General features: G+C 44.6%; 1 protein-coding gene across 2 annotated transcripts in view; it reads left to right on the forward strand.

The window, feature by feature from the left end:
• cgnl1 (cingulin-like 1) overlaps nucleotides 1-27427 on the forward strand; it is a 55855-nt gene that overhangs the window by 16792 nt on the left and 11636 nt on the right. For both annotated transcript variants that reach the window (XM_072671147.1, XM_072671148.1), the window contains exons 9-14: nucleotides 17330-17536; nucleotides 17752-17856; nucleotides 17988-18140; nucleotides 19458-19628; nucleotides 24728-24886; nucleotides 25536-25625. In XM_072671147.1, the coding sequence (XP_072527248.1) occupies nucleotides 17330-17536; nucleotides 17752-17856; nucleotides 17988-18140; nucleotides 19458-19628; nucleotides 24728-24886; nucleotides 25536-25625 (885 nt within the window). The remainder of the gene's footprint in view (nucleotides 1-17329; nucleotides 17537-17751; nucleotides 17857-17987; nucleotides 18141-19457; nucleotides 19629-24727; nucleotides 24887-25535; nucleotides 25626-27427) is intronic.

Here is a 27427-nt window from a genome sequence, read left to right on the forward strand (position 1 = left end):
AGCCAGTTTCAGTTCTGATTCGGACTTAGCTGCTCAGCTGCTGATCTCAGTATTGAGAGGCTGGTGCTGTGATACTGTGGCGGTGGATACGGCGGTGATATATTGTGCAGCCCTGAAAGGCCGCAAAGTCTATTGGGAGGGTCGGCTGCAGAAACTAGGAAAAAGCCGGCCAGCAACAGGGTGGCGGCATGAAAGAGGAACCAAACAGAGAGAAGAAAGTGCGAGAGGCAGGGGGTGATTTTTGTTGTGTCTGCTTTTCCGGAAGCATTCTGTTTGTGCAGGGCGGAGCTCCTTCATGTCCTGAATGGGGCTTTCCTCTTACTGTGCCCCCCAAGGGCTGAGATCACTTCCTGCGCAGGAACAAAAGAGCTTCCTGTCCAGAGGATGCAGTTGTTGTTGTCTCACTTCAGGCCTCCGTTAAGAAGATAATAACACAATAACGGGCCGTAATGAAGCTGTGGGTTCAGAGTGAAGTATTCTTCATTAGATTGCCTCATTAGGGTTATTTGTGTTGTAATGCATTGGACACATTGGGTAACTGCTGCTGGGTGGGGATGGCTTTTAGCATGCCATTTCTCAATGTCTTTTTGTTTTCCCCATATAATTAAACAGGCTGTTTTTATTACTGTGCCTTTAGGACTGATTCATGTAAACAACCTCTCTTCTGATTGGCTGCTGTAATTGGCTGTAAAAAGCAGTGTGGGCTGAAACACCTTATTTGTGACCTGAATGGATGAACTGCTGTTGGCTCAGTCACAGAAACATTAAATATAAAATGTGCATTTCTTGTTGCTTAGTTTCCTTTTATGAGATGTTTTATTTTTTCTATTTATTTATTTATGCATTTATTTATTTCTATTACATAGTTCACATAGATTTTCCATGATACAGGCCCTTTAAATTGATCGTAGGTTTTTCCAGTGAAATTAAAGGGCTCCTATCATGAAAAACTAAATTTGCCCTTGAAGTAATATGCAAATAGATATGTAAATTTCCGAATGCAGTCTCTGTACGGTCCATACATGGCGACTAAGCTTCTATTTTTAAGAACCAGCTCCTTTGCATAGCCCCACCCTTTTGTAAGCTTACCACAGCTTGGCTCCGCCCATTCATTCGGCTGTTTTCAGGCATGTTGCAGCTCTGAGTGCTTTTTAAATGAGGCTCAATACAAGGCAGCCAATCAAAACTCAGCTCTGTTATCTTATCCTCTCCATCTTAAAGGCACAGTAACAGCCTTTTTAAGGCTGTCTGAAGGATAAAAGGAGGTTGTTAACATGAACTATGACCTTTTTGGGACGTATTACTGCACATACACTGTAACTTGACCTCTAAAAAAAAAAAATATGAAATGCAAGACAAACCTAGGATATTATCCCACTGTGGAATGTATGGATTGAACAGTGAATAGACCTTTAAAAGATAATAATCATGTTAAATTTTAGTATTATATAGTATACCTACTTCAATACACATTAATTTTGCATGATTCAGGCCTTTTAAGTTGATGAAATGGAGGAATTAAAGGGCCCCTATCATGGAAAACTGAATTCCCCTCTCTTGAAGTAATATGTAAATGTTGTTAAAATGTCTAAATGCACATATATGGTAACTAAGCTGCAAAAACGGCCCATTTATAAAATCATTTAATTTGCATATCTCCACCTATTCAGCCTACCACAGTTTAGCCCCACCCATTTATTCTGTAATTCTCAGGAGTGTTAGTGACCTATGAATGAGGCTCAATATGGGGCAGCCTATCAGAACAGAGCTCTGTTATCCTAGACCAGTCTTAAAGGCACAGAAAAGGTCCAGTCTGTTCAAGGCTGTCTAAGGGGTAAAAGGAGGTTGGAAAATAATCATATAAATAAATACAGGCACTTTTCCAAAACATAAATCTGCATATATTTTGTAACTGGACCTTTAGAAAAATCTACATGTAGGATATGGGCCCTGTAAAACAATGCAGCTCTTAGAAGCCATCCCCACGGTGTGTCAGTTTTGCATTGCGGATCAGTGTATTGTCACTAAGCATTGTTACACCCCTGGTGTCTGAGAAGAGGACAAATGGAAAGTTTAAGCCTCAGTGTGTGTGTGTGTGTTTGTGTGTGTGTGGGTTGTTGTTATTGAGCGGTTTGCACTCTGTGGCTCTGTTGGCATTGACGGGTCAGCCCCATGCAGAGAAGAATGCTGTAAAGTGGAGCACTAAATCACCCTCTCTGCTGTTTAATTGCAGTGACAGGCCGTCACTAATCTAATGGGGCGCTGATGGGGAGACTCGCTGGCCTGGGCCTTTCTCTTTTTCTTTGCCATCTCTTTCTCTCTCTGTCGTTTGCTCTCACTCTCATTTCTGTTGTACTGCAATTGTGTGAGGTTGCCACAAATGCAGTAAGTGGGCCACTGTGTTGACAAATGGTGGAGAGACGACCATTAGCGAGGTATGGAGGAGTTGTGCCATCATGAATAGATGTACTGCATTCATCACTTTACTTCCCAGCTGAGCTTCAGACGGTGGACTTTGGAAAACTGTATGCAGATATGCAGTACTTTGCAGAAGTTTTAGGCACCTAAGTACCTAAAACTCCAGATCTCATCAGAACAGATACAGGTGAAGATAAATCCAGTAAAAAGGAGAAACAAGAGCTTCTCATTCTGAAGAAAGAAAGTAGTGAGATCTTCTCGGTGAGCTAGTCTGAAGAACAGAGCTTGGTTCCTCCAGGTTTCTCCTGGACGCCCCCCAGTCCAGCCAGCACAGCGTGGAGGATGTGTTCAACTCCATCATCATCAGCAGCAGCAGCAGCAGCTCACCTGATTTACCATCATTAAGCCCTGATTTACCACCAAACCAGGTGTTGATCTGAGGAGAACTCTAAATAATACTAGACTCCATGAGGAGAACTTTGGAGATGTTCTAATGATGAACACAGTGATGGTACGATCTCGAGTATCTGCAGAGACTGATAGCAATCCGATACCATCCTTTTCCTCTCCTTGAATCCTTAGACCCCATTGGCTAATTCTGTGTGATTTCTTTATTTTTCATACTTTTGACGTAACTTTATTCGCCTACGAAATCTAAAGAATTTCTGAGAAGCAGTCCCATGTTATTTTTTAGGAGACTCTATGCTGCTTAAAAATGTCTGAATTTGAGATATAAATATTAACAGAGTTTAGATACTTGAGGCTCAATATGGGGCAGCCTATCAGAACAGAGCTCTGTTATCCTAGATCAGCCTTAAAGGCACAGAAACGGTCCAGTCAGTTCAAGGCTGTCTAAGAGGAAAAAGGAGGTTGGGAAATAATCATAAAAATGAATACGGACACTTTTCCAAAACATAAATCTGCATAAATTTTGTAACTGGACCTTTAGAAAAATCTAAGATGCGGGATAAATATAGGATATGGGCCTACAAAAGTCAAAGAATTTATAAGAAACAGTCCCACATGCCATGTTATTTTCAGGAGACTCTAGGCTGCTTAAAAATGTCTGAATTTGAGATGTAAATATTAAAAGTTTAGATATTTGAACAGATTTGACCATGTTTTAATCATGAATGTAGTTCACGCTGCTTGTAAAGACTGTAAAAACACGGTTGGATAGGGTCAGTACTGCTGCTCGTTATAATGTGTGTATCTGTCTGTAAGTTACTCTGATCCTGGGTTATGAGGCCTGGAAGACCGGCTTGTAGGCTTGAACCATGCATTTAGCTGATAGGGTAAGGTTTAGGGTAATGGATTGGATTATACTTTTGATTTTCGATATCCGATCCAGTGAGTTTGGCCGGTACTCGACCAATACTGATACAGAGTACAGGATCGATACTGTCCTTAATCCCAGAGAGCAAAGGTAAGGTTGAGCTGCAGAGAGTAACACTCTTAGACCTGTCTAAACCCCTCCATGTCTACCAGCGTTGAGGAGACCCACTGCATCCCTCTCAGTATGACCCAGTGACAGGGCCAGCGCTTAGACGTCACTCTGCGCCACTCTGGAGAACCTACATTTCAGCCAAACCAACACTATAGAGTGGACACCAGTAAACTGGTCTGGGCTCAGCAGCAGTCAGCACTGTTGTCCTCATTTCCCCGGGCCGGTAGATGATGGGAGAGTGGGCCGGTGCTATGTTCGCTGCAGGCCTGTGTGTGTGATTGTGCGGTTTCCGGAGCTGAGGCTGAGGTGACTCGGCTGTTTGGGAAATGGAGAGTCCCACAGGACGCGGTGTGTTTCCTCAGCTGATGATAGCTATGCTGTTTTAAGCTGTTCCATGAGGCAGTGATTTAAGGGGGTGGGGAGAAAGAGAGATTGAAAGAGAAGGAGGAAGAGAAAGAATGAGGTGGACAGCATCTTAGGAAATGGAGCTCAGCTTGAGCCCAGGGATCTGATATTCCACGTGCTTCCTGCTGTGGCCTTCCCAAACTATCAGTAGTTTGACACACTTCCTACTGTAGGTAGGTTTATTTAAGTGTGCTGACTTCTGACCTTAATTGTAGTGATGTCACAACACCACATTTGCATATATCTGCGCAATAAGCATACAGCAGTATGGCCCTAGCCTAGCCCTAGGCATTCAGATAAGCTGCAAAGATGCTTAAACTTGGAGCACTTTTAGAGTGAGGTTCAGTACAGCACAGCCAATCAGACCAGTGGTCATTTACATATGCATAAAGGGAGATGACAAAGGGGCGGAGATATGTAGAACTGTAAAGAAGTGGACTGGAAACCGGGTGAAGCCTGGCTGGGGAACCTGAGACAGAACAATTAAATATAACAATGAAATAAATTGAATCTACTGAACTGCTAATTAATTATTGATTAAATAAAACTATTGGCAATTGAATTCCTCAACAGTGGTCATTTACATATGCATCTTAAAGACACAGGACCAAAAATGGTCTATTCAGATTTTTTTTATGTTAAAATGAATATTAGCTGGTTTTAAAAGTAAAGTACAAGATAAATGAATGTAATCCATGTTTAAAAAAATCAGCAAGAAATGCTGATGACTGAACTTATCTTCTGTTGCTGTTACTACTTTGTTTTATCATCTGTTGTTGTCTCTATTAGAGCTGCCCCCCCAGCCTATGGTAAATGGGCCATGATGGGGTTTCAGCAGGACAGGGGCAGGCTATAGCAGTGACCTGAATTCTTCTGCCCCTTTTGTTCTCCCTCATGGGTGCCTGCCATGGCCTGGGTAGTCAGGGTACACACTGCCAAGGCATGTGTGAGGCTGAGGGTCCCAACAGGCACCCCGTGAATAGCTCAGTAGGGATGCAGCCTGTGGATGATTAAGAGTGGAAATACAAAACTGAGGATTTCTCCTTGAACTCTCAGTGAAGTTGACCTTGCTGGCAGTAGATTAAAAAACAGGAGAACAGGGCATAGCCTGCATGGCCTGCAGACTGCTGGAGGGCTTTGGAGAAGATCCAAGACATCTTAATGCTAATCGAAGGGGCAGTGATGCCTGTGCTGGACTGAATAGGGGTGCCTCGGCTTGGCGGGATATCAGTTTGAGCTTCTTCTAGGGCTCTGGGCAATAGTCCTGGGCAGAAAGTGATTTGTAAAGCGTTTGATTAGCCAACATTAAATAAATAATAAGCACCTCGTGGTTTTGTGTGTGTGTGGGTTAGCTTAACCATTTTCAAAGCTCTCCTGGAGGAAGATCTGCATTTCCAGTTTCAATCCAACGCCTGGTTTATCTGATCAGTCCTTTATTAATGGACCTTTACTAAGTTTTATGGACAAAAGCACACTTACTGAGATAGTTTAAGACACTTTTTCATGACTGCCTAAGACGTCAATCATAAGGACGCTGGACCACACATCGGACAGATGTTGAATTTTAGTTAAACGTTGATTATATTGATGTCAGAAGCTAATGTTGCACAGGCATAACATTTTGGTTGCAAATCAAAGTCAAATATCCATTCAAAAACAACGTTGGGTTGACCTCAAGCTCCAACATTAGACAGATGTTGAATTTTAGTTAAACGTTGATTATATTGATGTCAGAAGCTAATGTTGCACAGGCATAACATTTTGGTTGCAAATCAAAGTCAAATATCTATTAAAAAACAATGTTGGGTTGACCTCAAGCTCCAACGTTAGACAGATGTTGCATTTTGGTCAGAAATCAAAGTCACATAACCACCAAAAACCAGTGTTGGATCTACATGAAGCTTCCAGCGTTAGCTTTATGTCAGTATGACATTGGCATGTAACGTCTAAAAGACGTTGGATTTTGGTTACTTAAAATCTCAACTTAAAACCGACAAAATATCAACATTAGTCAGATTGACGTTTGCATTGTTCTGACATACATTCGACCAGGTAACAAGGTGAGTCGATTTTGTTTTTCTAGCAAACCAGCATTTCCAGCAGAGCAGTCCAATAATGAACACAAATACCTCCAAGGGCAGGATGGAGCTCAATGCTGCTGAAAGGTTTCAGGTTTTGTGGCCCTAAAACTATGCATTGGACTACACTAAATGCCTTGTCCTGTCAGGCATGTATGAGGCTGTTTAGAAACCTCTGAAACCTGCATGCTGGAGAAGCCCAAAGCCGTGACCCCGCGGCTCGGCACGGCACCAACAAAACCCTGCTCATTCACAGAGAAAGGTTCTCTCCTAGCTTCTCGGAGCAGACAAGCCGATTCCAGGAGACTTATGCTAACTGGAAAGGGGCCAATGGCTCTCAAGCAGCGCTCCTTCATTTCCACAGTGAGTTCTTCTCCCCTGCTTGCTCTCCTCTCTGTCTATGAGGCTTTTGTTCCACACGAGGGCTATTGTAATGCATACCGGCAGGATGAAGAAACAGACCGAGGCTTATTTGGAGCCTCGGAGTGAAGCTTGAGCTTTGGTGCTGCTGCCGCCATCAAAGAGGGAGCACTTTGTGTGCTCCTGATAAAGTTTCCAGTGCTTGGACGAGCTGCTTTTTCAGCCTGTGGCTTTATCTTTATCTGTGTCAGGCTCTTTCCCGTCTTTTGTTATAGAGAAGTATAGAGAAGGGTAACGTTTGGGGGCTGGGATAAACCCACAAGGTCTATTTTCTGATCATTAAAATTGGCCAATATATTTAACTTTAATAATTTATGTGACAAAAGTTTTATATTCGTCAAACCCCCAGGATAAACCGAGAAGACACTCTGGCAGGATATCCTGAGCATGTTCTGTGTCTGAAACTTCCTTTCCTATCAGCATTCCTCCTAGGGGTGGGTTAGTCTCCTCGGCCTCCTCTTCTAATCAGTTAGTCCAGCTTCTTTAAGAATCTGTTTTCTGGCTGCTCAAAATGCACAGCTGCTCACTGTTACAGCTACCAGAACTCTGACACCCATACCTGAATTCTGCCAAGTATGTTATCTATATGTATAATCTATAAAACGCAGTGACCAGGGCAAGCATAACTGTGACGGTCACTTTAAGTGCTTTAGACCAGGCACACGCACACTACAATATTAATACAGGTATGAGCGCATGGTGGTTAGCTCTAGGTTGTCCACAGCTGTTATCCTGGATTGTGATGAGTGGAGTGTGGGCGCTCCCCAGCCCAGTAAATGGTCTCCATTGCAGCTCACCTGCTGTCTCTTGTGTGTTCCCTCTGGAGGACAGGGCAAGTACCTAACCACGCAGTAGCCTCTCTCACCCCAGGAGTGTTCGCCCCACCAAGCCTCCATCACAGCACTTTTCTAAGGGCCAAATTGTGATGGCTAGATGACTGGGTCAGAACATCTCCAAAACATCAGGCAGGACTTGTGGGGTGATCCAGGTATGCAGTGGTCAGTGGTTCAACCAGTGAACTAGCGACAGGGTCATGGGCACCTAAGGGTCATTGACCACCTCATAATTTACAGGATTTAAATGATCTGCTATAATTTAAGGCATCCAAAACTACAAGGATTACTAGGCTCAGTTTTTCATACCCTGGCCGCTAAGCTGGCACTGTTGGGCCCTTAAGAAAGCCCCTTCACCCTTTATGGTAAAAGTAAAGGTGCAGGTATTTTGAGGTCCTCCGCATTTGACCCATCTGTGGTAGTGAACACACACACACAGACAACTGAACTAGAAGCAGTGAGCACACACACACCCAGAGCGGTAGGCAGCCAACTCCAGCGCCCAGGGAGCAGAGGGGGTGAAGGGCCTTGCTCAAGGGCCCAACAGTGGCAGCTTGTTGAGCCCAGGTATCAAACCCACAACCCTGTCATCAATAGCCTGGAGCTCTAAACACTGAGCCAGCACTGCCCCTGAGCTTACTACACCTGGCATTCCCAGGCAGTCTCCCATCCAAGTACTAACCAGGCCTGACCCTTCTTAACTTCCGAGATTGGTGGTATGTCCGTAAGCAAAAAGACCACAAAGGCAGCCCACCGCTCCCACTGCAAATCACATGTGCTCACTCTGTGTCAAATTCCATCTGAATTCAGCACACATGGTGATTGTGGTTGTCTTTGTCTTTGAATATATCAGTAGTTCAGCTGAGAGGGCGGGGCATACACACACACACACAAGTGGGTGATGATTTGCCTGTGTGACCAAACATGTGGGAAATCCAGTCCGGTCCATTGAGGTGGCACAAACAGCACGTCCAAATAAAGGAAAAGGCTGGTAGCACCAGATCTTCTGTTTGCTCTTAGAATCTCAGGAAATCCAGCAGTGTGTGTATGACCGTAGCCCAGTCTGTGTTTATACTGGACACACAAGATCTAGGAGAGAAGATCCAAGAAAGGGAAGTGTCATTCAGCTCCTCCGACTCTTCTGCTGTTGCTCATCCTGGAGTCAGGACAGCGAAACATTTCCACTGGCTCTCGACTGAAGCTTAGCGTCGCCTTGACCCAACCTTTGAGTCATTTCATACAGGTTTTGTTCTGGTCCTTATCACAAAGCCTCAAGGTTGCCCATGATCACATGAGGACGTTGGACAATGTCAGAAGGACAGATTGTTCCTCGCTGTGATTAGAGGTCTGCTCTAATATTTACTTTGTAGTGCTGAAGCCACGGTTCTGCTGTTCTTTGTAACTAATAATTCAGTTCTAGCTGGGAGATAAGAGATAAGCTCAGTGGCTCAGCAGCATTGGAAGCTCAAGGCCTTGGGCTGATGGGCTGGTCGTCACTGGTTTATGTGGCTGGACGGTTTTAGTTCAGCTGAAAGAAACAGCAATCATGTTCTCAGGTTGTTGAACAATCCTAAAGTGCACTATTTAGACAAAAGTATTGGGACACCAGCTCGTTCATGGCTTTTTGAGAAATTCCCCGATTTAAGGTAGCTGAATGCATTTCTTAGAAGGAACGGCCACAAATATTTGGACAAAGAGTAAAGTGTATAGTAAAAAAACATTTATTTTATAATTAATATTGATTGCAGTCACAACCGACACCCCTTACAGACCATGGTTTACTTCTGATGATTCACAAAAGCAATTACCCTTTGAGGCTGACACAGATGTGCAAGAGAAGTACTGCCAATAGAATAGGACTCTCTGGAGCAGGTAAACATGAACCTATTGGCACTGTGCCAGGTGCGGGATATTAATAGGGGTATAAAGCCCCCCAGCATTGAGCTGTGGAGCAGTGGTAGAACTGTGCTCTCTGGAATGATGGATGGTGCTCAATCCAATACCTTTGGCAGTGGTGGCTCAGCGGTTAGAGCACCGGGTTGTGGGTTTGATACCTGGGCTCTGCAAGCTGCCACTGTTGGACCCTTGAGCAAGGCCCTTTACCCTCTCTGCTCCCCGGGCGCTGGAGTTGGCTGCCCACCGCTCTGGGTGTGTGTGTACTCACTGCCCCTTGTTCACGTGTGTGTGTGTGTGTGTGTGTGTGTGTGTGTGTGTGTGTGTGTGTGTGTGTGTGTGTGTGTGTGTTACGTGCACCTTTACCTTTAGGATAGGTTGTGGATGAGGTGTGGTGATAGTGTGGTGATGATTGACTTCAGAAGAAACCATGTATGAGCAGGTGTCCCAGTACGTTTGTCCATGTAGGGTATATAAAGACACTATACATTAATCAGCTCGGGATGTATTTTTATACTTTTTGAAAGGGGGCAGTTTGACCCACCACATGAGGGGAGGGTTGAGATGAGCACATCATATCTCCAATAGAGTCGGATAGAGGGACAGGAGCTGTAATGCAGCTTAATCCACAGTGAAGTACAGCACATATTACAGACCTGTGATTAAAACCACATTTGCCCTCAGTTCACTGTGGCTTTGAGATACCACCCCCCCCCCCCCTTTCACTGTGAGCTGTGATGATTTGAGGGTGGATTTAAGCAGATTTAGCTGTTTAGAGGTGCTGTGGTGCGTGTGAAAGCGATGAGGAGTTTGGCCTGTGTGTGTGTGTGTGTGTGTGTGTGTGTGTGTGTGTGTGTGTGTGTGTGTGTGTGTGTGTGTGTGTGTGTGTGTGTGTGTGAGATTACTTTAGACAGGTTTACTGTCGTGGTTCTGGGTTTGGGGGATGTTGTAAATGTCTGTGTTGAAGGCCTTTGGCTCCTGGTCTGATTTTAGCAGAAGATGCAGCGTGTGCTCTGAGAGGAACTTCAGCAGGAGAGTGTTGTGGTGCTCGGCTCGGTGAAGTCCTCACAGTGCAGTGAGAGCCGAGTGGCCGAGTCCTTCAGCCCTGAGGCCAGAACAGACACACTTGACCACCCTTTTCCACGTCCTCTCTTTCTCTCTCTCTCTCTTTCTCTCTCCTCCTCTGTTAAACCCTGGCTGTCCTCCGTCTGTCCTTCGTCCTCGTCCCTTACCCTCCTTCTTTATCCACTTCCCTTTCTGTCATCCTCTCTTCCACCCCCGTTTCCTGCTTTCCTCTCTCTCTCGTTTGCTCCCTCTCACCTCTCTCGAATCCTTTTCCTCTTCTTTGCTCTCTCCCCATCCCCCCGCTCTCTCTTTCTGCCTTTCAATCTCTTCTCATTTCTTTCGTTCATTCTTTTAGCCCTCATTCTGTTCTTCTCTCACCCTCACTCTCTCTCTCTTTCTGTGTCCGTCCCTCCCTCACTCTGTTCTTTCTTTCTTTTAGACGTGTCTCTCTCTCTCTCTCAGCATTCTCAGTGTGTGTCTCTCTCTGATCCTGCATCACACACACACACACACACACACACACACACACACACACACACACACTCACACCGTTCTCTGCAGTGACAGGATTTACAGTCTGTGATACACACAGTGGTATTAAACGGCTCTGAGTGAGGTGAGGACAGACGTGCAGAGCTCTGACTGTGTGCTGAAGCTCCCCCTCAGATGGAGCTGTTCAGTGTCTGGCTCAGCAGCTGCTCTGGGTGCTAAAGGTTAACAGAGAGACAGCACCTCCGGCTGTTTCCCATTACACAGTTATCCAGACTGGCCTGCTCCCTTTTCTGAACAGTGACACAGCGAAACGCACACACACACACACACACACACACACACACACACACACACACACACACACACAAACACACACACACAAACACACACAACCCTGGATTACTTATTCGACTATTTAAGAAACTATTGTGAATTATTTAGAAGTTTAGTTTAGCATATCTTGTGGAGTCCCACAGGGGTGTGTTTTAGGGTCTATGAAACTGCTGTTGCTGAACGTGAGGAATGGAAGTGTGGGCTCACATACACGGTCTACTGCATTTAGCCCTGATTTACCACCAAACCAGGTGTTGATCTGAGGAGAACTCTAAATAATACTAGACTCCATGAGGAGAACTTTGGAGATGTTCTAATGATGAACACAGTGATGGAGAACCTCCACCACCACTTTCTGTAGGAGTGTATACATGCATTATGTGGACACCGGCTCATTCATGTTCCTTTTGAAATCAAGGGTATTAAAAAGAGTTGATGATGAAGAGCTTTTCTTGGTGTATCTGTCTCTACTGTCCAGGGAAGAAGGCTTTCTACAAGATTTTGGAGGAATGTTGCTGTGAGGATTTGATTGCATTCAGCAACAAGAGAGTTGGTAAGGTCAGGATGTTGGTTGATCACCACCCACCTCACCCCCAACTCACCAAACTTACCTCATCCCGAAAGTACCACCATCATTCCAGAGAACACAGTTCTTCCACTGCTCCACAGCTCAATGCTGGGGGGCTTTATACCCCTCTAGCCCGCACCTGTAGCTGGCATTAGGCAGCATGGTGCCAGTAGGTCCATGTTTATCTGCTCTACTATTCTAATGGCAGTACTTCTCTGCAGGGATTAGACAAGCTGCTTGTGTGTGTTTGTGTTTGTGTTTGTGTTTGTGTGTGTGTGTGTGTGTGTGTGTGTGTGTGTGTGTGTGTGTGTGTGTGTGTGTGTGTGTGTGTGAATTTGCACATTCGTATCAGCAATTCATTCAATAATGCATTCATTTGGAGGAGTGTCCACAAACATTTGGACAAATATATATAAATGGCGATTACCCGCGACCACCCAAAGACTACATGGTCTCAGACTGGAGTATAGTCTGCTGTAACCAGAGGAGAGGTCAGACCGGTCTTTACTGAGACTAGAGTAAAACCTCCTTTCAGGCTTTAAGCGTATTTCAGAATTCCTTGCAGGCCATTCAGTGGCCGTGGACTAAAGGTCACGTAGTGTCCAGCAGTTAGAATGTGCTTAATTGGAAAATTGGCAAGATCTGCTACAGCATAATGTCTCGTTTCTGCGTTTTTTGATAAGGACTGTTCCACTGGAGCCGTTCCAGGAAGTGAGTGTGTATTTTCATCCTGTACTGTACTGTAACCAACGTGACGCACCACTTAACTTCTGACGCTGTTACTCAAAACACCAGTGGCCATGGCAACTCTCCGGGTACTGACACGTACCACTGTTTTTTTTTTTAATTTTATTATTATTTTTTTTATTAATAATTATTCATTTTAAAATCATGCAGCACCCCTCAGCTTCAGTAATGCACAATTACTCACTGGACTGTCCTGAAAGCTGCTTCCAGAAAGTGCAGCAAAAAAAAATGCTCTGAGCAACAGCTAGCAGCAAGAGGCAGATAAGCATCAAAGTGTAGTATTAAAATATTAATATTAATAACACTACAAATATTTGACAGAGTATTGATGTCGTTCATGGTTAGTAACATTGCATTTGTGGCATGCAGCAGATGTGCAGGTACTTATTAACAGGTTGCTCGGCCATGACCTCTTGACCCATGTAGGTTAGGTATAGGCTGTAGTGAGTAAGGAAGCTTGGTTAATGATCTGTCTCCATGCTGTGGGTTTTTACTACTCCCTCGTGATTACAGACAGACTGGGCCTGGACTAGGGGCTTCGGGACCTTTGGCCATAAATACAGCACTCCTACACCTTCTGAACCTCTAATGAGCAGCGGTTACACTAGCTGTGAAATGGCAGAATGTCAACTAATGATCACACAAACCTTTATACAGTATATGCACTATATGTCCAAATGTTTGTGGACACCCCATGCAATGAATGCGTTCAGCTACTTTGTAGTGCAGCTATTGCTGAATAGGACAGATAAACATGAACACAAAGGCACCATGCCAGGCGTGGGCTAGAGGGGTATAAAGTCCCTCAGCATTGAGCTGTGGAGCAGTGGAAGAACTGTGTTCTCTGGAATGATGGTGGTGCTCCATTCAATACTTTCTGGGATGGGGAGGGGTGGTGATCATCCAACATCCTGACCTTACACTTTTATTTTTTTTTTTGCTGAATGCAATCAAATCCTCACAGCAATGTTCCTCCAAAATCCATTTTTTCTTGGACAGTAGAGATATGTATTGGGTACTTAAAAAAAACAAGATAAACTCTTCTTAATAGCTTTGATTTTGGAAGAAGCAGTAAATGAGCAGGTGTCCCAATACTTTTGTCCTGCATAAAAGAATATGTATGTTAGTGAGAGTTCTGGGTAAATAAGGTGTCATCATTCTCTTGATTTCAGAAGAAACACAAAGACTGAGCTGGTGTCCCAATACTTTTGTCCATACAGTGTACCTTTATGTTCTAGTAAGATATTCCATATGAAATACAAGCTTTTGGTCTCACATGTACTCACACACATAAACACACCCACACAGACACCCAGTTGACCCAGTATGTCCTCATCTGACTGGCGGCTAAGCACTGGACTAGTAATGTGTGTTGCACTCCATTAGTGCTGAGGTATTTCAGATACTGTCAGGGCAAATTGCGTTCCCAGTGTCCCAACTTATTACCTGCTGGTGTGTGTGTGTGTGTGTGTGTGTGTGTGTGTGTGTTTGCATGCCAGTGAGTCCATGCACATGCATGTGTGTTTGCTGTAGGCTCATACCAGCCCCAGTTTACCAGTTAATTTGCTCTATTGCCTTGTAATCTGCCCAGACTCACCACAGAAGAATTCCAGCCCTGAAGTAGCTGTGAGGTTCAGTATTTTTATAGCGTTTAGTGATTGCACTCTGAACATACCTGCAGCTGTTGCCTCTGCAGCTCTGCCTGTTTCTTTGGGTGCTGGATGCTGAAACAAAAATTTAAAATAAATATAATAGAAATTAATTTATAAAAGTGTCAAATAATGCATTTATTAAGTATTTTAAGATGCTTGTTGGTGTACTAATAGTAAGTATATAACTTGAAAAATGCTTAGGTGTCATTTATCAAGCCTATTTACCACCCTGTTACTTTGCCTCAGAATGGCACTCGCTCATTTTTGATTGGCTCACATACAGCCCCTTTTACGGCTCACAGAACTCTCATATTATAACATAGTTTTAACCCTGTAATTAATCCCAAGTCTTAGTGGAAAGTGCTGCAGTCCTCTTGTTGCATCCTCTCAGTGCAATGTGCTGTTAGCATGCTGAAGAGACTGTAGCCAGTTAGCTTACAGCCTTGCCCCTCTCGCTGCCCCAGGTTTGGCTTTATCGAGTCTGACCCTTCTGATGTCCAGTTTAGTTCAGCTGAAGCAGTCCAGCTTGTTTTTGAGGGAATGGACAGTGCAGAGAAGGGATGGTAACAGCTAGCATTGGCTAGCGTTAGCTATTGCCCTGGCCCGGTTGCTGCTCCCGGCTTTTGTTTCGTTGCGTGCGGAGTTTGAGCTCCCCTTCTGTCAAAACTGGAACAGGAAAAGCCGCAGTCAGGAGGCGTGGTTACCGTAGCAACCCCTACTCCCATAACTAGTGGAGTCTGGAGGTGATGAGCTGCTCTCCAGTATCAACAACACCATGTTCTCCTGAAGTCGCCATCGCATTTTAGCATTTCCCCAGCTTTGACTACAGCTTTCTCAGGTGGGTGGGGTTTATGTAAATTCTAGGGGTATAAATATAGAGTTAAGACTGTGATGTAACAGTTTTGGGGTTTTGAAAGTGGCCTGTTTTCCAGCTCAGCTTGGTTCTGCTGGATGTTTAGCAGTGTTTGAGGTTCACGGTTTGTCACTTCCATGTACTGTTTGTCTTTCTGTGGCCTCCTAAAGGCAAATATTCTTGAGACGGTCAGGTGAAGGCTTCTGATAACAGTAACATCTTTCCCTCCTTACTCTGGATGGCCAAACCTGCTGTGTGACATACCTGCATAGCCGGTGTTCTACCTGCTCTTCCAGTTTTAGGACAGACCTTGCAGTGTGTAAGCTTCCTGTTGATCGACAGGACCCGGCAGCTGTCACTACGTCTATCTCTGCATCTCTGTTCGTTTACCACGAAGTGCCACAAAGGGGTTCAAGCGTCGGTCTCGACACACTTCGAGGCGCTGTATTGTATGTGGGGCGTACACAAAGCCACGGAGGAATCTCCAGGACACGCTGTGCACGCAGCAAAGTTGTAAGAACTGCCAGGGCCGGTTCCTCCATTCATAAGACTTGGCATAAGGAAGTCTGAGTGAACCCAAAAGCACTGCGGCCAAGTGCTGCCTTATGAATTCATCCAGCCACCAGCGGCGCTCGGCCCAATTAGAGAACTTGGTCATGTTTACAGACAAATACTTAACAAGTGAAAGTGCTCAGGCTTAAAGGGACCGAGAACACATTTAATGTGGCAGGTGCAAGCCTTAGAGGAGCTGTAGTGGTCATGCCCAGCTGACTCTAAATGGAGAGGACAGATTATCTGGATTGGTCCAGTCAGTTAAATCTCCTCGCTCTGTTAGTGGTTACGGTGCTTTTGTGGAGGCCGGAGTTGTTTAAAGTAAGGCCTCAGGAGGCCTGTGAGGGTTGTTTTTTTTTTTTTTTTTCCTTCCCTCCCTTTAGTGTCCATTAGGACTCCAACACTTCCCCTGTGTCAAACGTTTACATGGTACACACTTAGTAAAAGAAAAAGTGCCCAAAAGAGTTCTGTGCTACTTCTAATGCTATTATATATATATATATATCCCCATTGCCACAGGTGTATAAAATCAAGCCCCTAGCCATGCAGTCTGCCTTTCGTACACACATCAGTGAAAGAACGTGAGGTTCTAAAGAGCTCACTGAACTCCAGCGTGGTTCTGTATGTAATAGGAGACACCGCTGCAACAACAAGAAGTCAGCTGGTGAAATTTAGACCTTCCCTCCTAGATCTTCCTCCATCAGCTGTGAGTGGTGTTATTATTGAACAGTGGAAGAGTTTAGGAAGAACAGCTCACAGAGAGCAGCTCAGCCACCGAGTGTCTGTCAGACCACGTAAAGTCACAGAGCGGGGTCAGGGCCGAGTGCTGAGCTCAGAGCAGAGTGCAGAAAAGCCTCCAACTGACTCAATAACTGCAGCAGAGCTCCAGACCTGCTGCTGCTGTTAGAGCTTAGAGCAAAAGAGGACCAGCTCCAGATTAATACAGCCTATGGGTTTAGAAAAAACAATGTCAACAATCAATGTGTAAGTGTCCCAATACTTTTATCCATGTAGTGTATCTTGCTCTAGTGTATCTAAACACTAGTTTGTCCCCATGGTTTTCTGTGAAAGCAGCTGCCGTGAATTTAGCTCTGAAAACAAAAGCTCACTGAAGTGAAAAGTAAAAAATTGATGTGCACATACACGGGCATGCAAATAGCTGGCCAGATCCTGATAGTTGTGGACAGCTTAACCCACAGTGGGTATCATGTGCCCTGTTTGCATGTGGACGGAGCATCTGAGGCTGGGACCAGTTGCATGTGTTTCAGTGATGCGAGGGATGTGCCGTCATTTGTTGTTTCTGTTTAATGCAGAATGTCTGAGACGATACTTATCATAAACCTACATATCTTTTAAACATCCAGGCTTTAATAGTAATCATATATTAGCATATATTGCATAGTGGCCAAATTAAGACCTTTAACCTGCTTTTTGGCATTGAATTCAAAGGGCCGGTTCTATTTAGAGCATAGTAAGTAAATATATCGCAAGGTTATTCATTAACCGCTCTCTCTTTTTCTTGTGTGTGTGTGTGTGTGTGTGTGTGTGTGTGTGTGTGTGTGTGTGTGTGTAGAGTAATGTCACGGTGTGTAAAGAGAAGGCGGAGGTGGACGTGGCGCGGGGTGCAGCTGAGGGTCAGGTGCAGCGTCTGTCTCAAGAAGTGGAGCGGCTAAGAAGAAGGGCTCAGGAGCTGGAGAACGAGGTGGCCAAACTTAACCGCATCATTGACGAGGCCAAGCTGCAGGAGAGCAGGCTGGGAGAGAGGGCCAACCGACTGGAGGTGAGGGACACTAACATTGTATATAAAGATGCCCAAAACATGGACGTTATCTATTCACATTTACTAGTCGTTGACCTTAAAGAGGTCAAATAGAGACTATTGTTGAATTTCTCATGGTTTCTCTGAAGGCCTACCAGACCCTGAGAGTCCCTCACTGTTTATTTGTCAAAATACAATGCAGTATGATGACGTGTGGTGTTCTCTTCTTGCTACAGAAAGAGAAGAGGCAGTTGGAGGAGTCCCTTGCTGAAGTTCGAGAAGAAGAAGAAGAAATGAGTCGGGCAAACCGTGCCCTGACCGCACGCTTGGAGGATGTACAGGTCAGAAGCACGTCTGTAAAACACCACATCACACAGGCACACCACACCAGAGGGTCTGGTGAAAATAGGCTGGATCCAGGCCAGTCCATTGCTTTTTTTCCACATGGATGCTAAATTCTGTTCCTCCACAGCGGAATCTGACCAAGATGGTGCAGGAGCACAGAGACCTGGAGGAGCGGCTGAAGGAGGAGAAGAGCCAGAAAGAGAAGTTCAAAAGTACTAAGAATGAAATTGAGGAGGAGAGGAGGTTGCTGGACAGGACTGTGGAGAAACTGCAGAGAGAAGTGAGTTGAAAGATGGGCACATCAATCTGGATGGGGTTCCAAAATGGTCGAGTGAGCATCACACTGAACGCTCTCTCTACTATTTAAGATGTTCTAAAATCTGTGGTTTTGGTCTGGAGCTGCGATGCCCAGTGTAGCAAACAAATAAAGCCCACCAGTAAGTGTGTGGTGAGGAGTATGCCCCCCTGTGGAGGGAAGAATGATGCTGGGTCCAGGGGAATGGCAGAGAGTGGAGACAAGGGCTTTAGGTTTCTCCCACAAACGAAAACCTTAGCAATCCAGCTTTTGCTGGCAGCTGGTTTCAGTTGGGCTGAGCTGGTCTTTTATGGTCAAAGTGGTTAAAAAAAAAACTGGTCCTCCAAGCGAAAACCTACCCTACGCTGATAAGCTAGCTGGTTAATCCGCTCTTGACCAGCATAGTGTATGTTGCATTTGATAATTTCTCTTACTGGCCTACAAGCATGATCAGCATGACCAGGCAGTTGGACCAGCTTGGTCATGATGGTCGACCAGCATGGTCAAGCTTTGTCAGGTTGATCATCCTTGTAGCCACGTTTCCTTGTCTCTTCATCCATCTGCTAGCCTTCTATCTCTTCTTAGCCTCTCCTCTCAGCTCAGGTTCTTCTATTTCTTCCACTCCCACCTGATTCACATCAGCTGTAGCCCATTATGAGGAGCAGCAGAAGCTACTAAAGGAACCTGTTGCGTGGCCATCAGGCCTGAATGTCAGATACAGCTTATCAGACTTTCTACTGGTGCTGGAAGTTCAGGCACCGGCCTCTCGCTGCTTCCCAGACCTTCTTTTGGTGCTCAAAGTTTAGGTGACACCCTCTTGTCTCTCACTGTAATGATCTCCAGCACTTTCCAGGCTTTCACCACTTCTCACAGGACTAGGAGGCTTGGGCATCACGTCTTTTGCCACTCTGTGCAACCCTTGCTGGCACTTTGAGTTCTGAAGTAATCTCAAACAGACTTGCTAATGTGGTTTCTGGCACTGTTTGACTCTGTTACTTGGCTGTTTTTGAAGCCTGTTGTTTTTGTTCTGTACATTTGGTCTTTATTATTGTGTAAATATGATTGATCATTTCTATGGAAGCAGAAATCAGCCTATATGAATGTTGGGAGCTTTGTCTTGTATTCCAGACAGATCCAGCTAAACCCCAGTAGGCACAACTGTTAGTGATTATGAAAGCTGAATGTGTTCTGTGTGCTCTCACTACAGTTGTTCTTTGTACAAGGACACACACTGTGTTTTGCTGTTATTAACCTATGTCTATGTGTGTGTGTGTGTGTGTGTGTGTGTGTTTGTGTGTGTAGATGAGTGAGATCGTGGAGGCGTCTCAGAGCTCGACGCAGGAGCTGCAGGAGCAGATCGACGCGTACAAGGAGAAGAACAGGCGGGAGCTGGCCGAGCTCCAGAAGCAGCTGAGAGATGGAGGAGTGGAGCTGGAGAAATCTCGCCTCAACGCCAAATCCCTGCAGGAGGAGGTGGGTGGGTGGGGCAGTGTTGAGCAACAACGACTAAACAATCACTGTACGCTGCACAATTTACCTATAAACACATGTTGTGCCAGGAACTTTGGAAATGCCCTAGTTTTAGTGTTGCTTCGTTCTAGACAATGTTTATCCCCTCAAAAAGCCTACCTGCAGTTTATCATAGTGTACTGAAGCTCAGAGACAGACTGATGTGTGAACAGCTGTGGACAGAGCTGATTACAGTTTGTTTATGTCTGAGATTATCATATTATCATGCATCCCTGCTCAAATCATAAGTATATAACCTTGGTTGTGGAGAAAAAGGCTCAGATGTCCTTCAAAATGCCTATTTACCACCCTGTTATTTTGCCTAAAAATGAATCACACTAATTTTTCTTTTCTGGAGGGCTCCTGGAACTGTAAGACTATAAGCTTTGTTTTTATTGGCTGGTTGAGCTGGTTCACCCCCATATTATAGCATAATTTTACCACTGTGATTATTCCTGAGTCTTACAGCAAAATGCTGCTATCCTCTCAATGCGTCCTCTCGGCGCAATTCTTCTCTTAATTGCGAAAACAATCCCTTCTGATGTGTGTTTGTTTCAGCTGAAGTAGTTTAGCATGTTTACGAGGGAGCTGGCGATGCAGAAAAGACATGCAAAAGCTACAATCAGCTAATGTTAGCCTAGCGTGCCGAGTTTGCGCTCCCCTTCTACGGATACCGGCACAGGGAATGTTGTGATGAGGCCTAGTTCTTATAGCAACCTGTATTCCCATAACTGGGAGAGTCTAGAGGTGACACCACCATATTCTCCTGAATCACTAGTGGGCGGGGTTTATGTAAATTTGAGGGTGTAACTATAACAGGTCAAGACTGTGATGTAACAGTTTTGGGGCTTTGGAATCGGCCTGTTTTACAGCTCTGCCTTGGTTTTGCTGGGTTTACTTTTGAAGGAGGAACAGCAGTGTTTGAGGTTCATGGTTCAGTCACTTCCATGTACCGAACTCATAAATCATAAAGATAAATACAGCTGGACATTATAGGGCCCCTTTATTTATTACAGGGTGGCTAATAAGTAATATGGATGCCTGCTATGTGTTGCAATTGCTTTGGGAAAAGTTCTGTATAAATCTCAGCAGGACTGCTCTACAACCCAACATATAGAAACTAATCCACATTCCAGGGTAAAGCAGTTCCCTGGTGTAGCTTTTTAAATATAAACAGTGTGATGCAACTCATAGTTTGCATAACTCGAATGCTTTCATTTCTGTACCTCCCTGCTCTCTCGCTCCACGTCCAGATGAATAGCAGTCTAGTAAAACGCAGGCCATTTATTATGTGAGCTACATCTCCTAAGGGGGGCTCTAACCCTTGCATTTTATACGGGTTTTAACAAACCCTGTGACCCTCGACCTCTGCTGATGAGATGCAGTTAGGCTCCCTGAGCTCGTCACCACTGTGGCATGTAGGGAATGTTATTGTTTGATATGGGAATTGTAAGAGTCATTTGAAGAAGTTTGTGTGTGTGTGTGTGTGTGTGTGTGTGTGTGTGTGTGTGTGTGTGTGTGTGTGTGTGTGTGTGGTACATGTAGGTCAATTGTGCCCAGCCCCCAGCCTCTTTAGGACTGAAGTGGATGCAGAACTGTGCCTGCTTTACATACTCAACTACTCCGCTTATATATGGGCCTCCACTTTGGGCTATCCGACCATTGAGATGTGGAATTGGTCCAAAGGCGTAAACATGCGCTGTAGGGGTGGGCAATTCTGTAAAAAATATCATATCATGATATTTTAGTTGATACACAATATTTCTCACAATATTTTGACACAAAGCCAGACTGAGTGTCTAGACATTTTTGTGTATAAGCGTAGTGTATGTGTGTATGTGTGTATGTGTGTATGTGTGTGTGTGTGTGTGTGTGTGTATGTATCTAGAGTACCTGTGTGTGCATTTGACAGAGGGTCTGTTGGGAAGAGAGAGAGAACAATAGAGAAAAGGACAGCTATAAAAAGAAGACACAATGTTCGGCCCTTCCCCTGCACAGCTGTGTGTGTAGGAAGGGGAGGATGTGTGTTACTGAGAGAGGAGAGTCTGAGTGTTAACCTGCTGATACTTTACTGACCCAGACATCCCTCCACACACACACACACACAAACACACACAGAGTTGGTTTTATGCTTAGTCAGGACATAAGGATGTATATATACTATATTTCCAGATGTTTGTAGACACCCCATTCTAATGAATGTATTCAGCTACTTTAAGTTGCTCCTATTGTTGCAACAGATGTGCAAATGCGTAAGCACACACACACACACACACACACACACACACACACACGCACACACACGTATTGCCAATAGAATAGGACTCTCTGGAGAAGATCAACATGCTGCCTAATTCCAGACATGGGCTAGAGAGGTATAAAGCCCCCCAGCATTGAGCTGTGGAGCAGTGGAGGAACTGTGTTCTCTGGAATAATGGATGGTGGAGCTCCATCCAGTACTTCTGGGATGAGTTGGGGAGTTGGGGATGATGAGGTGTGGTGGTGATCATCGTCCAACATCCTGACCTCACTAAAGCTCTTGTCTCTGAATACAATAACGTCTTTCCTGGACATTAGAGATATATAGGTATTTACATATACAGGATGTACAATGTATGTACATAGCATAGTGTTGCTATAAATATTTCTGTATTGTCATCATGTCAAATTATGCAAAACAAATGCAAAAATATTCGGTGACAGCGACTAATATCCAACTCTGGGGGGGGGGGGAAGCCATTTTTATTCCAGATATTTAATCAAACAAATCTCAGTTATCTGAATTTGCAGACTATGAATGGCATAAAGTCCCAACAGCAATGTGAAAGACTAGTAGAGAGCCTGACAAGACAGGAGAGCTGTGATTGGCAGTCAAGGTTATTTCACCATAGTGATTTCTGAATGCTCTCAAAGTTCAAATATTGTTTAAGTATTGTTTACATTTGAGTAATAACATCTTTGCATTATAATTATTATAATCATAATTTGCATTATTTGAGCAGTTGGTTTTGAGCAGGTGTCATTTCTGCAAATAAATGCTCTAAATAGCAAATATTGTTATTTAAAATTTGGAGGAAATGTTGTCCATGGTTTATGAAATATAATGCAATTGTTAATTTTCCTAAACACATTATCTATTAATAGTACAACCAGAGAAACTCTATTCCGGAGCTGTATATATAAATTAGTCACTATCACAGAATATGTTTACCTCTTACCTCTTTTATTTTTTCATAATTTGTATTATGTATTTACAACAACACTACGTATGTGTATATATTGTATGTATGGCTCTGTATATACTAATATGTACATACATCATACATCTTGCATCCTGTATATATAAATACCACATTTTCTTACAAAATCAAACACACACAGATGTTCCCACAGCTGCTTCCTTGAGTATGCTGTGATCCCTGCCTGAACTCCCTGAACACACACCCTGTACACACTCTTGCACCACAGCACACATTCTCTCATAGTAGTGTTTCTTATCCCTCAATCTACCATGTGCTGCTGTAATCACAGCAACACGTGAAGGAAAAGGGTGTTTCAGAAAAAGACACCTGTTCATGACACAGCGACAAGCACAGGGACACGCTTTCTTTAGTGGCGCTTTGTTTCCGGGCCTTTGTTTGGAAGACGTTTTGTTCTTTGGTCAGACATTCTTGGCAAAGGCAGCATCTTGTGGCCAGGTGTGTAACTGCAGAGGTTCAGCTGGGAGGGCGGGAACACAGTGTACTGTATGTGTGTAACTGTATAACCAGTCGTGTGACTCACAGGAACGAAAGTGGAGTAGGTGCTTGGTGGACACTGGCACTGACTCTTCTAATTGATCACAATTCTTTTGGAAATTAAACTAAATTATTATACTAAATTAAAAACTAAATTAAAAATGGTAATTTCACAGTGATCCAGTTTCATTCAGTTCACAATTAGTTTTAAAAATACATTAAATTAACAATATGGGTCGCTGCACTATTAAACAGTAGCCCATGATTTAGATCACGATACCAGGTTCATGATTTCATAGTCTCACAATAACCTAAACATTAAGTTTGAATAAAGAAAAACCATGACTGTATCCATGTTGTTGTTTATCTTACTAGTTAGACTGGAAGTGTGACGCATGGCATAAACTTGCTGGGTTAGGGTGTTGACTGTCTCCATGATGCACATTGTCACATTTTTGCATTGTGCCAGCCATATCTAGCCACCGGAACTGTCACCAAGCTCCTAGCAGAAACAGTCTGTACAGAGGGTTCGGCCTTCTAGCTCAAAGGAGAGGCCATCTGAACTGAAGGTCTGACCTTCTAGCTCAAAGCAGAGGCCATCTGAATTGAGACCTAGCATTCTAGATCAAAACAAAAGCTTCAAACTAAAAGCAGAAGATACCTCAACTAGGGTTCTGGCCTTCTAGCCCAAAGAAGCAGCCATCTAAACTGGGGGTCTGGACTTCTAGCTTGAAGCAGAAGCAGTCTAAACCGGGGGTCTGGCCTTTTAGATCAAAGCAGGAGCAGCTTGAACTGGGGCCTAGCCTTCTAGATCAAAGCCAAAGCTTTAAGGTCCTAGCAGAAGCAGCCTGAACTGGAGGTCTGGTCTTCTAGCTCAAAGCAGAAGCTGCATGAACTGGGTGTCTAGCCTTCGAGCTCAAAGCAGTAACCATCTAAACTGGGGGTCTGGCCTTCTAGATCAAAGCAGAAGCATCCAGCTCCTAGCAGAAGCAGCCTGAACTGGAGGTCTGGCCTTCTAGCTTAAAGCAGAAACCATCTACACTGGGGGTTTGGGCTTCTAGATAAAAGCAGAAGCATCTAGCTCCTAGCAGAAGCAGCCTGAACTGGAGGTTTGGCCTTCTAGATCAAAGCAGAAGCTTCTAGATCAAAGTAGGAGCTGTTTAAGTCTACAGTCTCCCCTCACAATCTGTACAGATGAGATGTTCCAAACTAACAAAAAATGAATTATAAACCATTTAAATAAATGTATAATATTCCTTTCAAAACCATGTATAGGCTCAACTTCATTATGTGTGTATAACTGTGTGTGTGTGTGTGTGTGTGCAGCTGGCTCAACTGGAAGAGGACCTGCGGCAGTGTAAAAGGGAGAAAGACGAAGCTGAACAGAAGGCCAAGGCTCTGGAGCAGAAAGTCTTCGAGCTGCAGGTGGATGCAGACACCAAAGTTCAGAGCAGCGACAAATCCAGGCAAATCAAGCTAATGGAGGTACACACGGACTCACACATTAGATATTTCATTAACCTGAGAAGCTCCATCCATAGAGGAACACGGGCGTGGGGTGTCTGATATCTGTTGTACACTAGGGAGGCCACAGCTGTTGGACATTTGTCAGTCAAATTGTCTTCAGTTATTTGCATGGTTATAACAGTCTGATGGAAAGCACACTTTTGCAAGATGCTCTATGTGCTGGGACACCAGTGAGCCTCTGGTAGTGGAAAGTGGGTTACTTATTGTGCTATATACCATTTTCTAAGGTTCTATGTAGAACCATCTCCAAAGTATTTGGGCTCAGAACCTCTTTCACCAGCAGAGAACCATTTAAGCATTCAGTTATCAAATTTTTTCTAAAGAACCCTTGAAGAACCCTTTTTTATTAAGAGGATGGGTTAAGAAAACTCATGACGTCTTGCGTGACTGATGCATCATCAGTGACGATGTTACCTGAGGTCATCAGGTGTTTTCAAGATTTCCAACATTAGACACCCCAAGTCAGATAATTCGTCTGGCGCTGAGGGTCAGAAGTCTAGGTTTAGAGACTAGGTATTTCCAAGCTCTTTACTGATCTAGCTGATATCATGGCGGCGATGATTGCGATGATGGTGAAGATGATGATGAGTTTCCTATTGCCCCGCAGGATCGTATCTCTCAGCTGGAGATGGACCTTGACGAAGAGAGGCAGAGTGGGGACCTGCTGATGGAAAGAATAGACCGAGGGAGAGAGCAGGTCAGTGTGTCTTACCTCTTTTGAGCCTTAGAAGAGACTCATTTACATTCTGTACTGGCCACTTTATTGGAAACCGCTTCCTTGCTGGTATTCTGTACTAGCCCATCTCTTAATGCTCAGTTTGTGTTGGTCATCCAGCTCCTCATTAAGGTTCAGGTGCTGACCACGGATCTTCTCTTGACTGGATGCTTGACGCACTCTGGCCTGCAGTATGCATGCAGTGCTACCTGCTTAAGTAAAAGTGCCAAGGCCTCCCAGTTGATTCGTGCTGGGTAGAAGGACGTGGATGAAGGGATTTCTGCATTGTAAGAGGATCTTGCGTAATTGTTCTTTTTGGCTGGCTGCCCCTGCGTGTAACTCTGCCTGTCCAATTTTCATGCATCAATTAAAAGCTCTTTCGAATGCGCCGCCTCAGCCAACATTCGCAAGCTGCCAAGCTTCTCAGGTTAGCTGAGAGCCTGCGTTCACTTTCCCTGCATCGTGGAGAGAGAGAGAAAGACTTTCTGATGGCAATTGGTTTGGCTGTAACTGGTTACATGAGTGGCACCATGGCCTCAAGGTTAAAGAAGCGGGACTGGGATCCCTTGAGCTAGTCAACTGACCGCCAATTGGTCCCCAGGCACCGAGGTGGCTACCCACCGTGCTAGTGAGTCTTCTCACTGTCCCAATCAGTAGTGTGAGTGTAGGCGTTCTCACTGCCATTGATTGTTTAGGTAGAGGTTGCGTTTCGTTGGCCTGCTTTGCAATGTCTGTAAAGGATGCTTAATGCAATCTACATTTAGGCCTGCTCTAGTAACCTAACTTTTTTATTTTTGGGGGTCATTAACATTTTATGGGGCCTAAAGGTTAGAGGAGCGGGCTGGTGACCTGAAGGCTGCTGGTTTTATCCCCTGGACTGGCAGGAGAACAGGCTGGGGAGATGGAGGAGCAGTGTTTTCTTTACCTTTAGCATTCATGACTGAGATACCCTTGAAAAACCGTCCAGTCTGGACTGTGTATTGCTCTGTGATTGGTCACACCTCTCTATTTTGGGCTTTATCATTTTATTTTAGACCAAACGGGTCCAAAAAGAGAAGAACAGAGTCTTGGTGTTGGTAGAGGCTGGATGTACTAAGAAGTCCCACTGTAGTTTTCTATAAGTTACGTAAAGCTGCATTAGGCGAGGGTATTTTTGGCTCCTGGGCTCCCCCTACAGTTGTAGAGTGTAATTAATTTTTACTCCACTTCTGTAAATACTAATTGTGCTATGAGCACCCCACATGGATAGCTGTGCATGTGCATTTGTTGGCAAGCTGAAAGATGCAGAAGTGGGCTGAGGCGGTAGAGTAATACTACAGGATTTTACATTAATATGACTCGGGCTTGGGTTTTGGTGTAGTCTGCTCTACCTGCCTCAGCTGTGAATGAAATATTTGATTGTGGGCAATGAAAGTGGTGATATAATAGCAATGCTTCCGACACTAGGAAGACAAGGACATAACACATGTCCCCTCCAGCATGTGAATCCAGCCACCACCTCTTTTCAGACTGCCGCCAATGCGGCATCTCTGGGCAGCTGACACATTTGGAGGAAAGCGTCTGGTCCTCAGATCCACCACACCAGCTAACAGACGCCTGTGCCGGTCAACATCGCTTAAGCGTGATAAGGGGAGGGAGTGCCATCTACTGGCCTGGGGAGAGAGTATGGCCAATTGTGCTCTCCCAGTCTCTGGCTGCTGATGGCAAAGCAGCATGGATCAGGATGCAATTTACATCCCCAAGGCCTCTGAGCCTCTCTGAGCCCACTTGTCCTATTTGTTGTT

This window comes from Salminus brasiliensis, chromosome 25 (genome assembly GCF_030463535.1).
Source record: "Salminus brasiliensis chromosome 25, fSalBra1.hap2, whole genome shotgun sequence".
NCBI lineage: Eukaryota > Metazoa > Chordata > Actinopteri > Characiformes > Bryconidae > Salminus > Salminus brasiliensis.